General features: G+C 39.1%; 1 protein-coding gene across 1 annotated transcript in view; it reads left to right on the top strand.

The window, feature by feature from the left end:
- The window catches only part of FBXL17 (F-box and leucine rich repeat protein 17), a 512,447-nt gene that overhangs the window by 136,400 nt on the left and 355,222 nt on the right, over positions 1–20,825 (top strand). Inside the window, exon 5 of the mRNA XM_061152120.1 lies at positions 11,935–12,042. Coding sequence (XP_061008103.1) covers positions 11,935–12,042 — 108 coding nt within the window. The remainder of the gene's footprint in view (positions 1–11,934; positions 12,043–20,825) is intronic.

The following is a 20,825-nucleotide window of genomic DNA, read 5'->3' as shown; positions in this document are numbered from 1 at the left end:
TATTGTTTATTGTTTTATAGTATATTTTCTTATTGCATGGAAGAATAATGACTAGGTAGAAATATGGTACTGATTTATAAATAAAAAAATTTTATATGTTAAAATAAGTTCTCTTTTTCTAAATTCTAAGAAAATTTTCATTTTGTTTCTTAAAATTTCTAAAGTTTCAAGAAGATTATTTAGGTTAAAATAAGAGTAAATTTTATTTTATTTCTAGTATTATTTTTTAGCAATTGTACAAGCTGTCTGTATTTATTTCTTTAATGTATGTAAAATTAATCTTCCAGTTCCTTGTTGGGAAAAATGCCTCAAGTTCATGTAGAGAGTAAACTTTCAAAAGCCTTATCCCATAGTTTTTTCCTTTTTAAAGCATTTATTTTCTGTGATCATAAGAACATAAAAATATTGATGTATAACTCTGGAAAATAAGAGGAACATAAAGAAAATTAAAATCACACTTATATAATCCCACTAGCAAGAGGCAGTTAACATTGTATCACCTGTTTTTTCACTCTGCTTATATACTTAGCAGAATTTAAACTCCTAATAATTGTATAATCCTGCTTTGTCACACTGTATTTTTCTGACTTCATTAAATATTTAAAAAGATGTGATCTTTCATGGCTACATGGCAGTTTATCAAAAATATACCCTGTAATTTAGCCATTATCCTATTTTAACACATCTGAGAGGCTTCGGTTCTTTCGTTACTGTAAATACTGCTGCAGTGAGTGTCCTGGTCCACAAATCTGCCCGCCTCTCTGCTGGGCCCATTGCCCAGAAGCCCCTAGACGTGCTCCTTCTGGATAAAAAACATATAAACACCTTTAAGACCTTTACATTGTAGTTTACATAAATGTAAATAAAAATCAGCTAGTACAGTGCCTGGCAAATAGGTACTCAACTACCGACTTTTTCTTAGCAGTAGAAATTCTGCAGTATCCTTATTTCACCCTCAGTGAGCTGGTTTTTCTAGTACCTGCCTTTCCTAGTTTGATTCATTCATGTATTCAGTAAATGTGTAGTGAGCAGCTACTGTCTATCAGGCCCCGTGAAGGTATATGTTGACGTGGACTTAGAGAGGATGTTTTGAAAATACTGAAAGACCTCCATTGACCCCTTTTCCTAGAGAGATGAATCTGTGTCTTGACATTGTTCATGAGCTCTGCTCTTCCTGAGCTTCTAATTTGAAAAATGAAATTAAACATATTTATACTTTTTCCCCCTCTGCCAAAATTGACAAGGAAAACGCCTCCTTTGCGTTCTTGTTACTTAGCGTGGCTTCTTTTGTGAAGTTTAAGTATGCAGACCAAGTGGACTAGGTCCGGGTGGTTGGTGGACTTGCTGTCTTGCTTCGGGTTATTGTGGGAACCTTATTAAAGGAGGTGGGGTTTTATGAGCTGTTTGAAATGTAAGAAGGAACATTTAGCGAGCTATGAATGTATTTGACATGATGAAAAATGTATAACCTAATTTTAGGTTTTGTTTTTTGATAATAGGTTTTCTTGTTTAAAGAATGTTAAACATGAATATGTAAGAAATGTTCTATATTCATATATTAGGGTGTTGGTACACTTTTTTTTTTAAACAGGAGATTATTGGCTTTCATTTATGATTAAAACACAAATTGTTAGGACTTTATACCTTGGTTAGATTTTATTCATCCTGGGAAGCGTTTTCTGTTGTTAAAATATTAAAACTTAATCTGAAATATTTTCACAAACATGAGTGACTTTTTGAAGGTTGTTCTCTTGCTTCTATATATTTTCTTTTTGCATATTATATATCACCCTCCTAGGGAGGAGGGTAGTTCTTTTCTGTTATAGAATATTATACTTTTAAATAAAATCTTCTCATATATTGATGAGTTAAGTTCCTTAAAGTCACAGGTAAGAAGCTTCGCTATTCTAGTTATTATCTGACACATTGTATATTTAGGAGTGTCACCACGCCCAGTTTTGGTGTATATACTTTGTTGTGCTTTGCAAAGCTGTAAGAATACTAGCAATGTACTGTCATATCCAAGTGCTGTTAGACTAAGATAGTTTGCAAGTGAGAACATGAAAAATAGGGTCAATGTACCCTTAGAAAATACAGAGTTGTTTGGGTTGCTTCCTTTTATTATTGGCAGTTTTAGATGTGTATTACAAAGTATAGGTAAACCTGTGTACAATGAAACTTGCTACTGATATTTTACCCACTGAAAGTCTCATTTAACTTACATTTTTCTCCCAATATGTGACTTCAACCTGATGAACAAGTATAGAACCATTCATATATTGTCATTTCTATTTCTAGTGACTTGGTGGTAGGTGGGACATATCATAATGGAGACTGTCATTAAATGCTGCTTTTTGTGTTGGATCAAGTACAGTGATAGGAAAAGAAGTTAATTTTGTACCGTAGTGTTCAGAGCGCCAGCTCCATGGACTTGGGGGGAGGAAGTACGTACGCTGAGTAGGCGCTCCTCTTTGCTCGGTGCGCCGTGTGGAGTGTGTCCAGCGCATGGGGACTTTCTTGGAATGCTGACAAGAAGCCTGCTAGGTTTCTATCTCGTTTTCATACTTTTGGAAAGCAGATAAACCCTTTGAAGTCGTACAGCTAGGGGGACGAGGAGCTGATTGCAGCTCAGGCTGAGCCCCGTGATTTCAGATAACCTTACATTTCTGAGACAAAGGAAAAGTTTAATGTCACTGGTTTGAAATTAGTACAATGATTATACTTAAAATCCTTCGTTCCGTATTGTGAGCAGCCAGTTAAGAAAAGGTGTCATAGTGGGCATAAAGGGTTCAGAAAAAACACGAGGAGAAGGAAGACCACCCAGGGAGAGGTAGCGGAATAGGTGGGGGTGGAGGGAAGGGGAGAGGACAGCCCCTGTCCGGGGGAGGAGGTGTTCAGGCAGAGACTGGGAGGAGGCAGAGAACACCCGGGCTTGTAGATGAAGAGAGGCCTAGGTGGTGTTGGGAGTCTAAGGAAGTTACCTTTATCGTGGTGGTTTTCCTCTTCCTCCCTGACTTTCAGGAAGCCTTCTGAAATACTAACTAGCTCTTCTGCTATTCTGAGCGCCGTTCTCTGTGTGTGAGCCTTCTGGGACTTCAGTTCATTTTACCCTTTGTGATGAAACCCCATTTAAAGTTAGATGAGTCAGAATTCAAGTTGTGTATACGACTTCTATTTTCCCCTGTTTTCTTGCATAACACGTGATGCATCCACACAGATTTTGGTAAGTGATCTGTCTGGTGGATTTAATTTAGGCTTCAGTCACATTCTTATAAATTTCACTTTATACTCTTTGAAATGAATCCTCAAACTAACCATATCTGTTAATTTAAAAGTTCTATTTAGAAATGAAATAAAGCTTGACAGAATGGAAGACGCTTTACTTTCAGAGAATTGAAACGTTTTTTCTGTAATATGACCAAAGAATTAAATTAGTTGTATGTTTATGAAACAAGGACTTTGTTATCAGCTATGTTTATTTATTACTTAATGGGGCTCAAATTTCGCACTCTTATAGATGCTTGAATTGTTTTTTAAGTACATTATTGAGCATGTTGTCATGCAGAGGGCACCAGCTCACATGAGAGGTGGGGCCGGCTACTTTAACTTCTGTGTTTCTTCATTTGTGAAATGGAATTTGCACCTGCCTGTGTATCTAACTGGGTGAGTGGGCAGATGTGTATGTGTACTAGAAAATGCCTTGTAAATATCGTCGCTAAATACAACTATGATTGTTAGGTTTGGAGATTTCTCTTTAGATTTATTGCTTTCTTTAATTAAAGGGTGAGCAGATACAGAATAGACTAATTGTTCTGTTTCATTTACATTACCCAAGTATTGAATTTCAATAAAATAAAGTATTAGTCAAAGAAACTTGGTCAGCAAACGAGAGGGAAATGGTTGAGTCATAGCTAACTTATCATAGATCTTTTTAATAGGGACATGTATCTGTGCTGTTAATTCTGGACCAGTGTCTTTCCCTTTCACAATACTTTAATGCATAACTTATAAATCTCTTTTTATCAGCCAATCTGACTTCTCTAAACCCAGACTAACATTAAGCAAGACCGAATGAGCAAAAATCAGGCAAGGTCAAACAAGCAATCAAATGATCAGATTCTCATTGGTCGCTAATGGAATTTTAGACTTTTAGAAAATGATTAGTTATGAATCTCAGTGCCCTTGTTGACAAAGGGTCAGTTTTTATAAAATTGTTATAAATTTTTAATGAGATTTTTAAATTACCATGTTGGATTATTATCTCCATAAAACTATACATAGTTCATTTTTCATATTAAGTCTCACATGAACATTTCTGCTGGAATGATGAGGGTATTATGGCTCTTATTTTTAAAAGATCCTATCTTTTAGAGATATACTGAAATATTTACTGATAAATGTGATGTTTTAGAGGTGGATAGGGCTATTAATAAAACAAACTTGACAATGAACTAGTAATTATTGAAGGTAGATGATTGGTAAATGGAGGTTTATTGTTTTTTCTACTTTTTTATGTTTTTGAAATTTTTCATCATAAAATGTTAAAAGATTTTACTGTCTGTGCTTCTGATTTACCTAATGAAATAGTTGAATCATGCTAATTAAAAGCCAAAGTTGTAGTAGTAAGCATGAGTTCTTAAATAATCCTTGTTTTTTTTTTCATGATTTATAAAAGCAATATATATTCTCGCTCTCTACTGAAATGATATTGGGCATATAATGATACCAGGCATACAATAACTTAACATATTTGAGAAGAATCTTATTTGTATAATTGAATATGATTTTTAGTCATAGTTTTGACTTCTTTCTATGTGTTGTTGTTTCCTTGTTGTATTTGACTCTTTGTGACCCCGTGGGCTGTAGTCTGCCAAGCCTCTCTGTCCATAGGATTTCCTGGGCAAGAATCCTGGGGTGGGCTTCCTGGAGAAGAATTCCTTCTCCAGGGGGTCTTCCCGACCCAGGGATCAAACCTGCATCTCCCACGTTGCCAGGTGGATTCTTAATCGCTAACCCAACTTTCTTTGTGTGCCGTGTGATTATTGCTCATCTATAGAAAGGAATAGTTGGTAGGTACCGCAGGTGACTGAAGGAGGGATCTCACTTGTGATAAATCCTTTGCATTTGCTCTTCTCACTAGGTTGTGAGCTCCGTGAAGGCGGTTTGTCTTGGTCATGGTGTGAGGCACAGCACTCGGCATGTGGCATTTACTCACTAAATGCTGTGTGACCGCAGTTTAAAAGAATACTATGTTTAAATAATGGTTCTTTCAAATTTCCTTTTAAACTTCACTAAAAATATGAAATTTTTATTACAGTAAGAGCATAGTGAAAAGGTCTTACTGAAATGATTCATAAGGCGAATCCATACCAAGTACTTTGTCTCCATGTTTAGCTGTTTCCTTTTATATGGTCAGTATGAATCTCTTTTGTGCTTTTTGTTACACTGTTTCAAAGGAGGGTGCATTAATTGAAAGTGTTTTATGACCTGTGAAAAAATAGAATACAGAAGAGCAAAGGAAGGTGAAAATGAAAAAGAAATTTTCATAGAGTTTGAAGACTCAACTAAATAAATGCAGAAATTTTATTGTATTGCATTTGAAAACTCCTGAAGTATCGTGTATATTTACTCGGTATCTGAATCAGATTCTTCACTTGGGACTTTTATCATTACAGCACTTCACGTGGTACTTCTTGGTCCGTTGTCAGATGTGGATGCTCACTGACTGGCTCGGCCTAGCTGCCCGAGGTACCCCTCGGTGTGGTATGCTGTTTCACACGGGGCAGGACCCGCTGCAGGTGTGACCCGCTGGCAGCCTCCCTGAGGCCAGAATATCGCATTAGTGGGTCCTCAGTTGACCTCATGGACCTTGAAGGACAGCTCACCCTTTATCACCCTTCCCTTAGAGCCTTTAATGAATGGCACCATCCGTTATGTGCCTGCAGGAGGCTGGAACTTGAGGGGACCTTTTAATTCCTTAACCCCTGTATGTCTCACATTACCAATAAAATAGATTCCTTCCATACCAAGTCACAACCATTCTGCCAGACAGTCAACCCTCCATAACCTGGTTACTTCTTCACACTTGATTTCAGACCTGGGTAGGGGATGGTGGGATGATGAACGGGGTGGAAGAATTAGGAAGGAGGCAGATTGCACAGGGCCTTGTAGCTTATAGGAGTTTGGATTTTATCCTTCGAGTAATTGGTATCACTGGAGGACTGTGAATGGCAGACTGACATGATGTGATTTGTACACTTTGAAAGATCACTGTGACTCGATGGGTGGAGGATAGATTTGTGGAATCAAGAGCGGCAGAAAGATGTTTAGTGTGCAAGCTGCTGAAAATGTCCAGAAGGATGGCATGTCTTGGACCATGGTGGTCTGTGGTGTCAGTACAGGTCAGCAAAGAGATAACCCCATGACGCCACGTATACCCAGGACCATCTTCAGTACTAATATTTGGAAGGTCTGGTTAGTTGTTAGATTTAGTTATGAGTTGTTTATGGATTGACTCCATAAGAATCTTTAAGAGAACTTATTAGAAGTATGTATTTCCAAGTCCTGAATTCGTAGGTTTGGGGTGAACTCCAGGGAAAACTTTTTTCTGAGCAAAGTTGTGAAATACTTATATTATTTAATACATTCATGTAGGATTATTCAGAACAATTCTTTAATGTCACAAGTGTAAAAATGTCCAAAGATGTCTTGACCTTTTTAGAATTAATGATATAAATTCTTTTTCTCTATTGATAGGCTAGCGTCATTCCCCAAATTTAATCTTTCAGCACCGATTACAAATCCCTTTTCATTGACTCAGTCTTATTCTGATCAAGATAGATCTCTCCACCCATGTTCTGAGGAAACTTTGTCTTAAAATAAGAATAAGCTGCATCTCTTTATATTTAGAGTCCTGAAATTTATGTAAAAGCTTTTCCCATCCACATTTTCTTAGTCTTTAATTTTAACCCTTTTTAGGTGAAAGTGCTTTCTTGGATTATCAATTTCTACTTATGTGGTTTTATAATTCACTACCGTTAATCCAGCTTATTCATCACCTCTGTATTAGATAACTGCAACCCACTTTTGGGCTTCTCCAAAGGCTCAGCAGGTAAAGAATCCACCTGCAATGCAGGAAACACAGGAGACGTGGGTTTGATCCATGGGCCGGGAAGATCCCCTGGAGGAGGAAACGGTAACCCATTCCAATATTCTTGCCTGGAAAACACAATGGACAGAGGAGCCTGAAGGGCTATAGGCCATGGTGTCGCATAGGGTTGGACTCAACTGAGCGCGCGCACACACACACACCCCACTTTTATGCTTTCTTGTTTTGGGAGGATTCTTAGGATATACAGGAAAACTGTCACGGCATTTCAGCACATCTATTCTATCCTTAGGAGATGAAAAAAGTAATCAAGGGTAGTGCTTCTCTTTAGAAAATTCTTTAAAAAATAGACCCATGGTGCCTTGATTCCTGCCACTCCACTTCTCTGGGGCCAAAGGGAGGGCCTTAAATTTGCTTTTGCTTTTGAGTGAAATTAGCACCATGAAATGAGTCACAACCTAGTATATATAAGTTAAAGAGCATGGATTGCAAAATCTAAAAGACCAAAGTTAAAGCCCACTTGGCCATCTGCTAGTGGTTTGATTTGAGAGAAGTCAATCTCTGATAGTCTTATTTTAGTTACCTGTAAAATGGGGCTAGATTTACCCTGGAGGAGGGCATGGCAACCCACTCCAGTATTCTTGCCTAGAGAATCCCACGGATGGAGGAGCCTGGTGGGCTACAGTCCATAGGTTTGCAAAGAGTCAGGCACGACTGAAGTGTCTTAGCACTAAAGTGGGGCTAATATTGCCTGTCAAGGCTGTTATTGGGATTCCCTGTTACAGAGAGGACTTAGCTTGGCCCACAGTAAGGCTTTAGTAAATACAGCCATTTTATTTTCTATTCCTTCTTAAGTTCTTTGGCTACTGGTACCCCAAACTTTGAGCTGTGTTCAAGGACTGAATCTCTAGATTCAGCAATTTAAAAATATTGTATAAACAATAACATAAATAATAATAACTCTTCAAGCAAAATGAGTGATCCTGTACTGCTCACCTTCTGCTTTTCTCTTTCTTCTAGTGAAGAATATTTTAGTCATATATGCACATTTCTTCCATAGTGGCTATTACATTTGCCCCCGTCTGAATTTTCTAGGCCTTTTATTTCTACGTCCCGGAAGATTTCTTCTTGTGCCCACATTTGATCTCATGAGAAACCACCCTCAAAGGGTTCTGGCAGAGTGCTGCTCTCAAGAGCTTATGAGAACCAGTATCTTCCTTCTGCCTTTGCCCTCTGTGTTTCTGGTTATCATTTGTTTAGGCGTCAGCAACTAGAGAGGGCCCCCTTAGGATTCACAGTGGAGACTCTAGTAGAATCTTGTGTGTGTCTGTATTATTGAGGCTTTTCATGGCCCTTGTGACCCTGAAGGCACAGGACATTCCTCACCAGTGATGCGTTTCCTTATCGTAGCTCTAAACGCACTTGCGTCGTCTCCACGCTGGTATCAAAATGTCAGTTGGCTTTTAGATTGCCAGCTCAAGGAGGTGGTCTTCTCTGTCTCTGTCATGTGAAGAGATGACACTATTGAATCTGAGGTTCGTCTTCCCTTTTTCTCCATCACAGCTTTGACTAAAAGGTCAAAATCTGCTTTGCCAGCTGGTCTCATTCCCCCCTAATTTTCTGATACCACTTTCCAAATCCTGAGCCACGTTTCTCTTTGCATATGAATTCTTATTTACTGGCTGGTTTTATCACAGTCTGTGAGTAAGTATGATCCCTCAAAATCAAACCATTCCAGATGGTCTTTTCAGCAAATAGGGCAATTCATGTGCAAACAAAATGAACCTTTCACCTTACTTCACACTCACTATTCATGAAAATTAACTCCAGGAGCACCATAGGCATAAATGTTAGTTCTAAGACCACCATCAAGAAAATGAAAAGACAAGGCACAGAATGGAAGAAAAGATTTGTGAAGCAGATATCTGATAAAGGACTTGTATTCAAGTTATATAAAGAACTCTTGCAACTTAATAAGAAAACAACTCACTTTTAAAAATGTCTAAAAAATTAAGCTTATCATATGACTCAGTAATTCCAATCCTAGATATTTATGCAAGAGGAATGAAACATATGTCCATACAAAGACTTGTATGTGAACAATCACAGAAGCATTGTTTATCAAAGCCCCACACTGTAAACAATTAAAATGTTTATCAACTGGTGAGTGGATAAACAAAATGTAATGTAGTCATATCATGCAAATCTACACAGCAGTAAAATGAGCCAGCTACTGATACAGGTAACAGCAAAGAGCAACCTCAAAAAACAAACAAAAGAAAACATTACTAGCGAAAGAAGCGAGACATAAAAGACTGTTTATTATAGAATCCTGTTTACATGAAGTTTCTAGAAAAGGCAGCTGTAGATGGTTAAGACAGATCAGTGGTCATCTCGGGGCAGGGGCAGAGACTGACTGCATTTGGGCATCGGGGAGAAAGGGACTTTTCAGGGCGGGGTGATGGCGGTGTTGTAGAACTGGATCGTGGTGTTGGTCGCACAATTGTGTTAAGCTCAGGGCCATTTGATTCCGTCTCCTAAGACACGTATCGGCCTACACAGAGTGTCCCGGTATTCCGGGGACTGACTCTAGGCTCATTCGGCTCTTAGGACTCTGTTGGTGCAGGGGGCGCCCCCAAGCTCTTATTTGATTTCTTGAGCTGAAAGAGGAAGACCCACGAAGCCAATTTTAATATTTTGTCTCTGAAAGCCCGAACACCTTGGACCTGAGCTTTCCTGTGTCCTTCATCCTTATCTGAATTCCTCTTCCCCCATTGGAGATGGATCTGGGAGAAGCTTGATGTCAGAGTGAGATTAGGCAGGATGGTGAACCAGATGGCGATAGGTATCTCACCTGTTTCCCTCTCCTTCCCCACCTTTTTTTTTTTTTAATAGAAATTGGTTTTCACTGAAGCTTCAGGCAATTTCAGTGCCTTAAATATTCTTTCTTGACATAACGTTTTTAGAAAGCTGAGTGTCAGGAAGGCCCATTTTTAATTTATCAATGGCACCCTTAGTCTTAATATGCTAAAGCATACTTTACTTTTGAGGGCAGAATTAATCTTTTATCAGATGTACCATGGATGCTGTTGGTTTGATTATTTTAGGAAAGTGTTCTTGTGCTGTTTCAGAATTAATGCTACCCACATAACTTTATTTTCCAATATCTGTTCAGAATAGATAAGGGAGATACAAAGTAAGAGTCACCCATATTAAAGTTAACGCAAAGTAGATGCAAGTCACTGTTGTTCGCAAAACCAACAGTGGTGTTTAACTTGTTGATTTCATCTTGACTGTGAGGAAAGTGAATCTGAAATTAACCCTGTGATAGAGAATATCTGGACCTTCTTTTATAAGCCACAACTTTGTAGAACGGTGGAGAAAATGTTAGCACAATCATAAGAAGATAATTTTATACATGGAAAACTTTTGGAGGCTGGAGGAGACAAAAAAGGAATTTCAGTCTGCCCTTGGTTTAAAGCAGGGCCATGCAGAAATGCCAAAAGCTGTCAATGTAACTTCTTTGCAGCTCTGGGGCCTCAAGTTTTCACATCCCTAAGAGTCACTTAGGGGCTTGTTAAAAATACAGATTCTTGGGTTACACCTCTTTTGACTCTGAGGTTTTAATAAATTCCTCAGGGGATTCTAATATGTATCACATTAGTTAGGGTTCTTCAGAGAATCAGAATTAGTATGAGTGTGTGTGTGTGTGTGTGTGTGTGTGTGTGTGTAAAAGAGATTGTTGTAAGGAATTGGTTCCTGTCACTCTGAAGGCTGAGAAATCCCCAAACCGGCGATCTGGAGGCCACAGAGAGCAGATGGTACAGTTCTAGGCTGAGTCTAAATGCATAGGACTCAGGAGAGCCGATGATGTAATTCCAGTCCAAAGCTGAGTCTAAAGGTGGGAATGTGTCACTGCTGTCTGAATGTGAAGGTAGGCAGAGAATGAGAAGAGGAGGGGGAGAGAGCTAGAGAGGGCAGATTCTCCTTTCCTCCCCTTTTTGTTTCATTCCTTCAGCAGACTGGCTGTGACTGAGGGTGAGTGGTCACCTTGGGGAGGCAATCTGCTTTATTCAGTCTGCTGTTTCGAATATTAATCTCACCCAGAAACCTTCACGAATAGTTTTTAATCACATATTTGAGCATCTCATGGTGTAGTCAAGATGACACATAAATTTAACCATCATATCATCCAAGTCTAAGAAGTTTGAAGCAGTGAGGGGCAGAACCAGATTTCTTAGAAGAAACGCTTGTAGGGAGAAACCTTATAAAGAGACTGTTGTTGCCCTTTAGGAAACAATTGTACGGTTTCAGTTATCAAATATGTTGGGACTGAGCAAATCCATGGTGATAGAAAGCTGTCAGGACTTGGGGGCAGGGGCTGGACTTGGGGAACGGCTGCTGATGGGCATGGCGCTTCTTTTTGGGGTGAGAAGCATGTTCTGGAGTTAGATGTTGGTGATGGTGGCACGACTTGTGAATCTGCTGAAAACCACGGGACTTCCCTTTGAAATGGTGAATTTCATAGTGTGTGAAGTAAATGTCAAGATACATACATATCTATTGGGGGAGATATGAAGAAGTGGAGGTAGATAGTGTTGACGTCTCTGAGACATGAAGAAGTAAACAAACATGGGGTGATAGAAGGGAATGTGGGGTTGAGGGCGGATTTACAAAGCACAGGACATCTTTCAGCATGTCTATACATGGATTCAAACGGTCCGCTGGAAAAGGAAACGTTAGTGATGCAAGGGGAGGGAAGGGACTTGGCAGTGGTCAAAGCCTGCAGCGCCGTCCTGACTCACCTTCCCCCCGGCTCTCCGCAGGTGACGGACCAGTCGGTGAAAGCGTTCGCGGAGCACTGTCCTGAGCTGCAGTATGTTGGCTTCATGGGCTGTTCAGTGACTTCTAAAGGAGTCATCCATCTAACCAAGGTAGGTTCCATGGCTACATCTCCTTGGTGCTTCCAAGCCATGTTCATACCAATGCCCTTGTGATGTTCTGCATACTTGATGAGGACTGCTCAGACCATTGTAGAAGTGTAAGTAGTGTTTGGTAAAATTAAAATCAGTTTAAGTCAATACAAAATCTATCCTTTCTAAGATGGGATATTGATTTAAACAAAAAGTTTGCTTTTTGGCTTTTTTCATTTGCTAATAACTGTGAAATGTATACATCAATGAAACTGATATATATGACAAGACTTATTTAGATTTTAATGTAGTGTATTGTGTTAGAAGATACTTTAATGAAAGTTTTCACTGGTCACATATCATTAGATCTTCTGAGCATTTTGCTTTTAAGAAGTGAATATGGTCAGTTCATATGATTAAGCTGAACATACATGGTGAAAAGAGAAGTGAATGTATGCCAAAAATTAACTTCATAGTTCAGAGAGTTTACTTACATAACAAATATATGAAATCTCATATGTTAGCAATAATGAAAACATGAGTTCCTTTGTAATCTCTCACTTGTCACCCATCATCTGTACTGTTTTTCAGAGCTCTATAATAATTAGGAACTAATTCTTACATACATGTTTTAGAAAACTGGCTACTATAAAATTTACTTGTGTCTTATTCAAAATTTGTCATGTCTCTTCAAGCTTACAGTTTAGCAGGAAATAGTTTTTCTTTCCTCCTAGCGAAAGTGAAAGTCACTCAGTCATGTCTGACTCTTTGCAACCCCATGGACTATACAGTCCATGGAATTCTCCAGGCCAGAATACTGGAGTGGGTAGCCTTTCCCTTCTCCAGGGGATCTTCCCAACCCAGGGATCAAACCCAGGTCTCCCACATTGCAGGTGGATTCTTTACCAGCTGAGCCACAAGGGAAGCCCAAGAATAGTGGAGTGGGTAGCCTGTCCCTTCTCCAGTGGATCTTCCCGACCCAGGAATTGAACCGGGGTCTCCTGCATTGCAGGCGGGTTCTTTACCAATTGAGCTATCAGGGAAGCCCTCTTTCCTCCTAGGAAAAGAGCAAATGTTTATAAATTACCTAGGACTGTGGCCGTAAGGCCCAGAGGGTAGGAACCCAGGCTCTGTTGTCAGCTTGGGTTTGAATCCTGGCTCTGCCATTAACCAGCTGAGTAAACAAATTGTTTTTCAGGGAATTAATTGAAGTAGTGTATGGAAGATGCTTTCCTCAGTATCAGGACCATAGTAAGTGCTAAGTAAACTTTAGGTACTATTATTAAAATAAGTGGTGGCTCAGATGGTAAAGAATGTGCCTATATGCAGGAGACCCAGGTTTGATATCTGGGCTGGGAAGATCCCCTGGAGTAGGAAATGGCAACCCACTCCAGTGTCCTCGCCTGGAGAATTCCATGGACAGAGGAGCCTGGCGGGCTACAGTCTGTGAGGTGGCGCAGAGTGGCACAGAGCTGAGCAGTAACACGTTCACTCTCCTTGAAAGAATTGGTGCACGCGTGCGTGCTCAGTCGTGCCTGAGTGTGGCCGCCCAGTGCCCTGCGGCCCGCCAGGCTCCCCTGTCCGTGGGGTTCTCCAGGCCAGCATACCGAGGGGGTGGCCGTGTCCTCCTCCAGGGGATCTTCCCGACGCAGGGGTCGACGTCCATAACTAGTGTCTTCTGCACTGGTAGGAGGGTTCTTTACCACTAGCGCCACCTGGGAAGTCCAGAGAAGTGCTACCATCACTAAATTGCTAGAAATTTAGAGCAAACTTTGAGGAAAAAAAATCAAATCACTGTTTTATTCTAGTGTATTTGAAACAGTGCCTGTGATTATTCTGTGTCTCCCATGACTGATGAGCTTTAACTATATTTTGAGGATCAGAACCTAAAACTAGCAGAGAGGATAGGCACATTATTCTCTGTTATTGCTCTATCAGAACATCTTCGTGTAACCAAGATCGTGTGTGACCATAATTTTTTATTCATCTTCTATAACCTTTGCCTGAACGTTTTCGTAGATGAATGTTTTTCCCATCACATCATCTACTGCTGTTTATAGTGCAGAGTAGAAATGCCTTTGGATGAACAGATTGTGCACAACAAGTGTTACAATGACCATATGTGGGCTTTTTACGATCACTTGAAATTGTACTCATTAAAGACAAAACAAGACTTATTAGATCAGTAAGTGCTTCCCTGAACATTTGGAGATGGCCAAAAATTATGGTACACTGGTGCTTAAAAGATCAGAATTATTCTCTGTGACAAAATAGCAGCAACAGCAAATGTCAGCTTTGGAAGGCTTAATTTGCTGAGAAGATTATTCTGAAGATTATATACCAGGATTGGGGGTTTGGCCCGTCAGCAGTCGGAATCTACTGGATTCATGTCAGAGCCGGCCCACAGCATGTTAGGCTCATCCCTGTTGCCCAGCACAGGGCATGTTTTGGTGAGAAGACCGCTCTGTGGTATGGTATTGCTTCGTTTCATGGATTCAGGTAAAGGCGAGATAGCCTTTTAAATGCACATGACTTTGGCTAAGCTATTTTAGTTGTTTCAGCTTTTGAAAACCAAGGGTAGAACTCAAAATAAAGCTTCTTGTTAAAATATTGCATTCTGACAGTGTTTTTATACTAAGACATTATACAAAATGTAGTTTACATTCACAAAATGCTTGTAAATATATAAATGTTCCTAGAAAGTTGTGTTACCCTTACTGTCCTCATGGTGTATAGTTTTAAATAATTTTTTCTCAATATTTAATGTAATTTTTAAGTAAATGATTAGAGGATGTGAGATACAGAGTTTTGAGCTATCAGTATAAATATATTTAACTTTGTATGATTTAGAAAATCTCTCCAACTTACTACTTTCCAGTCTGTGGCTCTAAATTTGCTAGTAGAGGCAAATGCCCTAAAATCTCTGTGCCTTAGTTTCCCCCTGTGAAGAGATGTGTCTGTAATAGAGGATCTATCTCTAGAGTTTCCTACAGCCAGACAAATCTCTGAATTTAAGAGTCATTGGCCTGGAAGGGACTGAGTGGCTGTCCTTGAATGCAAGGAATGTCAAGTCCTTACTAAGTTAGAAGGGAAAATTGGGGATTTGTGACATCTTAGATTGTTAAATCAAGGGCAGGAAGACAGAAGATTGGGAACAAGAGAAAGAATATTGATATTCTATTACTGTGGTCTCGTGGACTTAGTTTTACTTTGGTGCTCTCGGTCTTGTCTGAACTCTATTTACTGATGACACACCCTTAGTCTTCAGATAGATTCTGCTAATATCAAGCAATAATGGAGTGAAGAGGCCGTCCTTCTAAGCCGCTATGACTATGTAAATGAGAGTCCGGAAATAGCTAACAGCGAACGCACACAGGTTGAGAAGATGAAGTCAGCTTTCCTGGAGTGGGTTCGGAAGTGAGGATGCGAACTTCTGAGGTCTCTGTTTTGCCTCCGAAGTTGAGAACGTTGATGACGTGCAGTGTCCGGCAGAACTGCGTCTCCTGCAACCCAGGACTTGGCTCGGGCGTTGGAAGCGTTTCCAGCTCGCAGCACAGGGAGGACGGCCCAGACAGAGCCCAGCAGGCGACCTGCGTGGACGCAGAACCGGAAGTCCAGGGAGGCCGGGGTGGCCGGGCGCAGTCTGTGCCCTCCCGCGCTCATCTCGTCCTAGATAACCAGGAGTAAAGCGATCACAGGAGAACCGAGGAGAGTGAAGACACAGCACACCAGATTTAGTGGGGTGCTGCTGAAGGACTCACTTCGATGGCACCAAACACCTGCATACGAAGAAAAGGAAGGTCTTGGGTCAACGGCCTTAGCTTTTACCTTATGAAACTTGAAAAGAGAAGAGTAAATTAACCTCAAAGTAAGCAGAGGGAAGGAAATAATAAACATCGCAGCGGATATTAGTGAAATGGAAAACAAAAAGAAATATTAATGAAAGCACAAAGCTGGTTCTTTGATAAACTAGATAAATCTGTATTCAGACTAATTAAAAGAGAGAGAGAGAAATTGCCAATGCCATGACTCAGAGGAGTAGTATAGCTGCAGATTCTCCAGATATTAAAAGGATAACAGGGAATATCATGAGCTTCTTTATGCCTCTAAATTCAACGTTAGATGAAAGGGAAAATTTATTTGAAAGTCGTGAATTTCTGAAGCTCGCTGAAGAAGAAATATTCAATAGATAACCTGGATACCTCTGTTCCTTAAAGAAATTACAGTTGTGTTTAAAAACCTTCCTTCAGTGATACTCCCTGCCCAGAGTGCTTCACTGGTGAATTCTACTAAATATTTGTTATATTTCAAAACTTTTTTGGACCTCCCTGGTGGCTCAGACGGTGAAGAATCTGCCTGCAATGCAAGAGACCCAGGTTCGTTCCCTGGGAAGATCCTCTGGAGAAGGGAATGACTACCCACTCCAGTATTCTTGCCTGGAGAATTCCATGGACAGAGGAGCGAGATACATACTTGAGTTATTTACTATTGGAATGCTATAGCATTGGGAATTTGTATCAAAATATCATGGAGCAGATGAAAAAATAGAGAAGTGGATAGGCTAATAAAAGAAACAAAAATGGCAAAATATAGATAATTGAGCTGGGTTATAGGACAAGAGGGTTCATTATGTTATTCTCATTACTTTTGTTTATCGTTGAAAACTTCCATAATAATGAAGCTTTTAAGAGGTTAACATTGATATTAATATAACATAAGTCATATTATTCAATCACATACTTTTTAAGAACTCACAGTAACGTGGAAAAAGCTCAGGATGATAATGAATACTCAAGTGCATTATATATAATATTAATTTAAAATCATTTGAACAAATAAGCCAATGGAGTCTGAAATATCAAGGTGGCCTGTTATATAGTACATGTAGTTGTAGTTGGTGTTCAAACTTGAGGTCTGCTCTGAGTTCATGAGTTTCATGGCACTGACCCATTGTGAATTGACTTCAGTCAGTTTGAATGATCTCAACCAATAGTCAGGAAGATGCTATTTTATTCATAAATGACTAATTACTCATTTAATGACTAGTCAAGAAATGACTGTTAAAAAGATGAAGAATTTTTGAGAAAACTGCATTTTTGTTATATGCTATATAAAATTTATATTTGTCATACCTTAGGGGTAGATGTTTTTCCTTTTTAGATTGTTGATATATTTTAAAGTTGTTAATTAATTAATGATATTAATTCTGATGCTGTGCATGTGTGCTAAGTCTCATCAGTCATGTCTGACTCTCTGCGACTCCATAGCCTGTAGCCCTCCAGGCTCCTCTGTCCATGGGGATTCTCCAGGCAAGAATACAGGGGTGGGTTGCCATGCCCTCCTTCAGGGAATCTTCCTGACCCAGGGATTGAACCCGTGTCTCTTATGTCTCCTACATTGGCAAGGGGATTCTTTACCACTAGCACCACCTGGGAAGCCTATCTTAGATCTTATTGTTTCAATTTTCAGTTTATAAGCATGAACTGAACTCTTGGCATATGTCAGATATGGGTATGTTTGTTTTTGTTTTTAAGGAGAGGTGTTTTTTGGAAGGTAGCAGCTAAAAAAATGCCGCAAATTCAGATATTTCCTTGGACCATCTCATATTTAAAGAACTTTTTATAAAACATATTTTAAAAGTGCTTATGGCTGAAAATATGAAATGTTTTCTAAAGAAAAGCAAAATTGATTTTTTTTCAGTCAATTTAACATAAGTAAGTGAAAGAATGTTCATTGATGCAGCTAACTCTCGTCTTCCTTTTCATGTTTATTCAGAGACTAGAAATGAAAGATGAACTTTCTTGCCTTCTAAATTTCGAAACAACTGATCAATTTAGAATGTCTTATTCTCAAGATAGAATATATTATTTTGCTGCTTTTGGGGTGATATTGCTGTTAAGTTATAGATTATCATTTCATTTGTTTCTGATTAATCTGTGGGTACTTGAGTGGTATTTTGAGATGTGGAAAGTGTGTTCTTAAATTCATTCAGCTCTGAAATATTCCCTACTGGGTAGTCCAGTGAGGACTCTGAAGAGGTGTTTGTAGGATGCTGTTGGTTCTTTTTAGCTTTTCAGGAGTTAAGAGTTGAGCCAGAAACCAAGTTTTGAGAATTTAGACAATGATTCTCTAGGCCTGGTGTGATCCATTAATAGATTTTTTTCTTAGGAGTTTACAAGGGACAGCAAGCCACTTATTGCTGTCATCAAAGCTGATAGTGTAACTGCTGGTCATAAGACTTTGGCAATTCACCTAATCTCTTAGCCTCAGTTTTCTCATCTGTAAAATGAGGATAATAATAGTATCTGCCTATCTCTCGGGCTGTAGAGGAGTGTTTGGCACATACTAAAGCAGCATTTGAAAAATAATAAAATAAGTAATTGTAAAAATGTTCATTATTACATACAAAACCTCCTTATAACTCTTTAGTCCTAATCACTCATGTTCTTTTATCAAAATAAAAATGTAGAATGATGTTCATGAAAATAAATCTCAGTTAAAAGCTTTTATGACCCTTCTTTCTACCTGAGTGCCAGTTCAGAATATTAAGATGAATAGCTGTCTGCTCTTCATGGGTTTGTTTTCTCCCCTTTAACCCACTGAACAACTGAAATAATATTTTAAATCATCAAAAAGTTCCTACCATAGCAATGCACTGAATCAGAGGAATATACCATTGTACCTCGTTTAAAATTTTTTATTGAAATAGAATGGATTTACACTGTCGTGTTAATTTCCACTACACTGCAAAGTGATTCAGTTACACATATGGGCCTTCTTTTTAAGAAATGTTCTTTTGCATTATGGTTTATCACGTGTGTTGAATGCCCTAGGACCCCGTTGTCCGCTCGGCGTGTAGTGTTTGTGCCTCTCATTTCACACGCCCAGACCACCCCCCACCGCCCCTGCACTGACAAACACAAGTCTCTTCTCTATACCTGTGATTCTCTTTCTTTTTCGTAAAAGCTCATTTGTGTCATATTTTAGATTCCACACGTAAGTGATGTTGGAGGATATTTGTCTTTATCTCTGACTGACTTCACTTGCTGTGATAAGAATCTTTGGTTACATCCATGTTGTTGCAGTGGTGCCTTTCATTCTTTTTTATAATCCTCCATTGTGTGTGTGTGTTACATGCCTGTGTGTGTGTATATAGGGCTTCCCCTGGGGCTCAGTGGTGAAGAATCCACCTGCAGTGCAGGAGACACAGGAGATGTGGGTTTGATCCTGGGGCCGGGAAGATCCCCGGCAACCCACCCCAGCGTTCTTGCGGGAGTATGCCCTGAACACGGGAGCCTGATGGGCTGTAGTCCATGGAGTCACGAAGAGTTGGACACATCTGCAGGGACTGAGATGCACGCACGTGTGTGTGTATACTGCTCCTTCTTTGTCCTTCACTTGTCGTTGAACGTTTTGGTTGTTTCCCTGTCTTGGTTATTGTGAATGGTGTTGCTGTGAACATCGGGATGCGTGTATCATTTTGAATTATATTGTTCTCCAGATATATGCCCAAGAGTGGGATTGCTGGATGATAATGGCAGCTTCACTTTTTGTTTTTAAGGAGCCTCTGTACTGTTTTCCATAGCGGTTGTACTAATTTACATTCCCACCAGCAGTATAGGGGGTCCTCTTTTCTCTACACCCTCTGCAGCATTTGTTATTTGTAGACTTCTTAATGGTGGCCATTCTGACTGGCGTAGGTATGTTATTACACAAATTAGTGACTTTGATTTTTATTTTTCAAATTAGTGTAGGCAGTGTCTACATAACCGGTAGCATTTTATCACCTTTACTTTTTTCATTCTACTGAGTCAGTGATATCTGTTCAGTGAGGCTACTGTCTTTATACTTTATAACTCTGTGACCCTTACTCTAGTTTTAATGTCTATTTGTGCTACATTTTCATTCCAGCAGCTGCCATAGCAGCATGTATCAATGTGACGCTAGCAAAATAAATGAATTATCTTTCAAATGACTCAGTTTGTGAAACTCCTAACAAATAAAATGAACAAATAAATTTCTTTGTTTTATCTATCCTTTGATAAAATGGTTGCTTTGAGCTTTAATGTAAATATATAAATATTAATGAAGAAAGTTGGCTATCTTTCTTGAAAGGACCGTTCTTGGATCTTGACTTTATATGTCATTTTACTTTGCTTATGTTATCCTCAGTTCACTCCTTGTGTTTTTATCACACATTGGTTGTTTATAAATACAGAGTACTTCTGTAGGCAAGGATTTCAACTTTATTTATCTGGTCTCTAACACTTGAGGTCAGTCTTTATCCAAGAAAGATATTAGGAGATACTGCTTTCACGCTCTTTTTGACTTTTAGATTCATTCACACTGTGTAGTAACAGAAATTTTTTTTAAGGATCAGTGTGAGTCTGCTTCATTCGGTCTTGTGGTGTATATATAAATACATAATGATATCAGGCACGGATGGGGTCCTGTCTCTAAGTCAATAGAACAGACTACCTGAATTAGAGAACGAGATCTGGGGCTTGATAAGAATAAATTGTAATGAAACTTAAATGAGGAAATATACTACTGAGGGAAGGAAAGTGAGTGGATCTCATTTATTAATTAATTTTTATTGAAGTATAGTTAATTTACAATGTTGAATTAGTTTCAGTTATACAGCAAAATGATTCATTTATCATTTATTAATTTAAAATAAATATTATTGAGAATTAGAGTTAGAGTCTAGTTAATTTAAAAACATATTCAGTTGATTAAAACATTGACAGTTATATTCACTTAATAGTTTTGAGTTCCTTGGACTCAAGGAGATTACACCAGTC

This window comes from Dama dama, chromosome 9, assembly GCF_033118175.1.
Source record: "Dama dama isolate Ldn47 chromosome 9, ASM3311817v1, whole genome shotgun sequence".
NCBI lineage: Eukaryota > Metazoa > Chordata > Mammalia > Artiodactyla > Cervidae > Dama > Dama dama.
The sequence above is the reverse complement of the archived record's forward strand: the minus strand, read 5'-3'. Positions and strand labels throughout refer to the sequence as shown.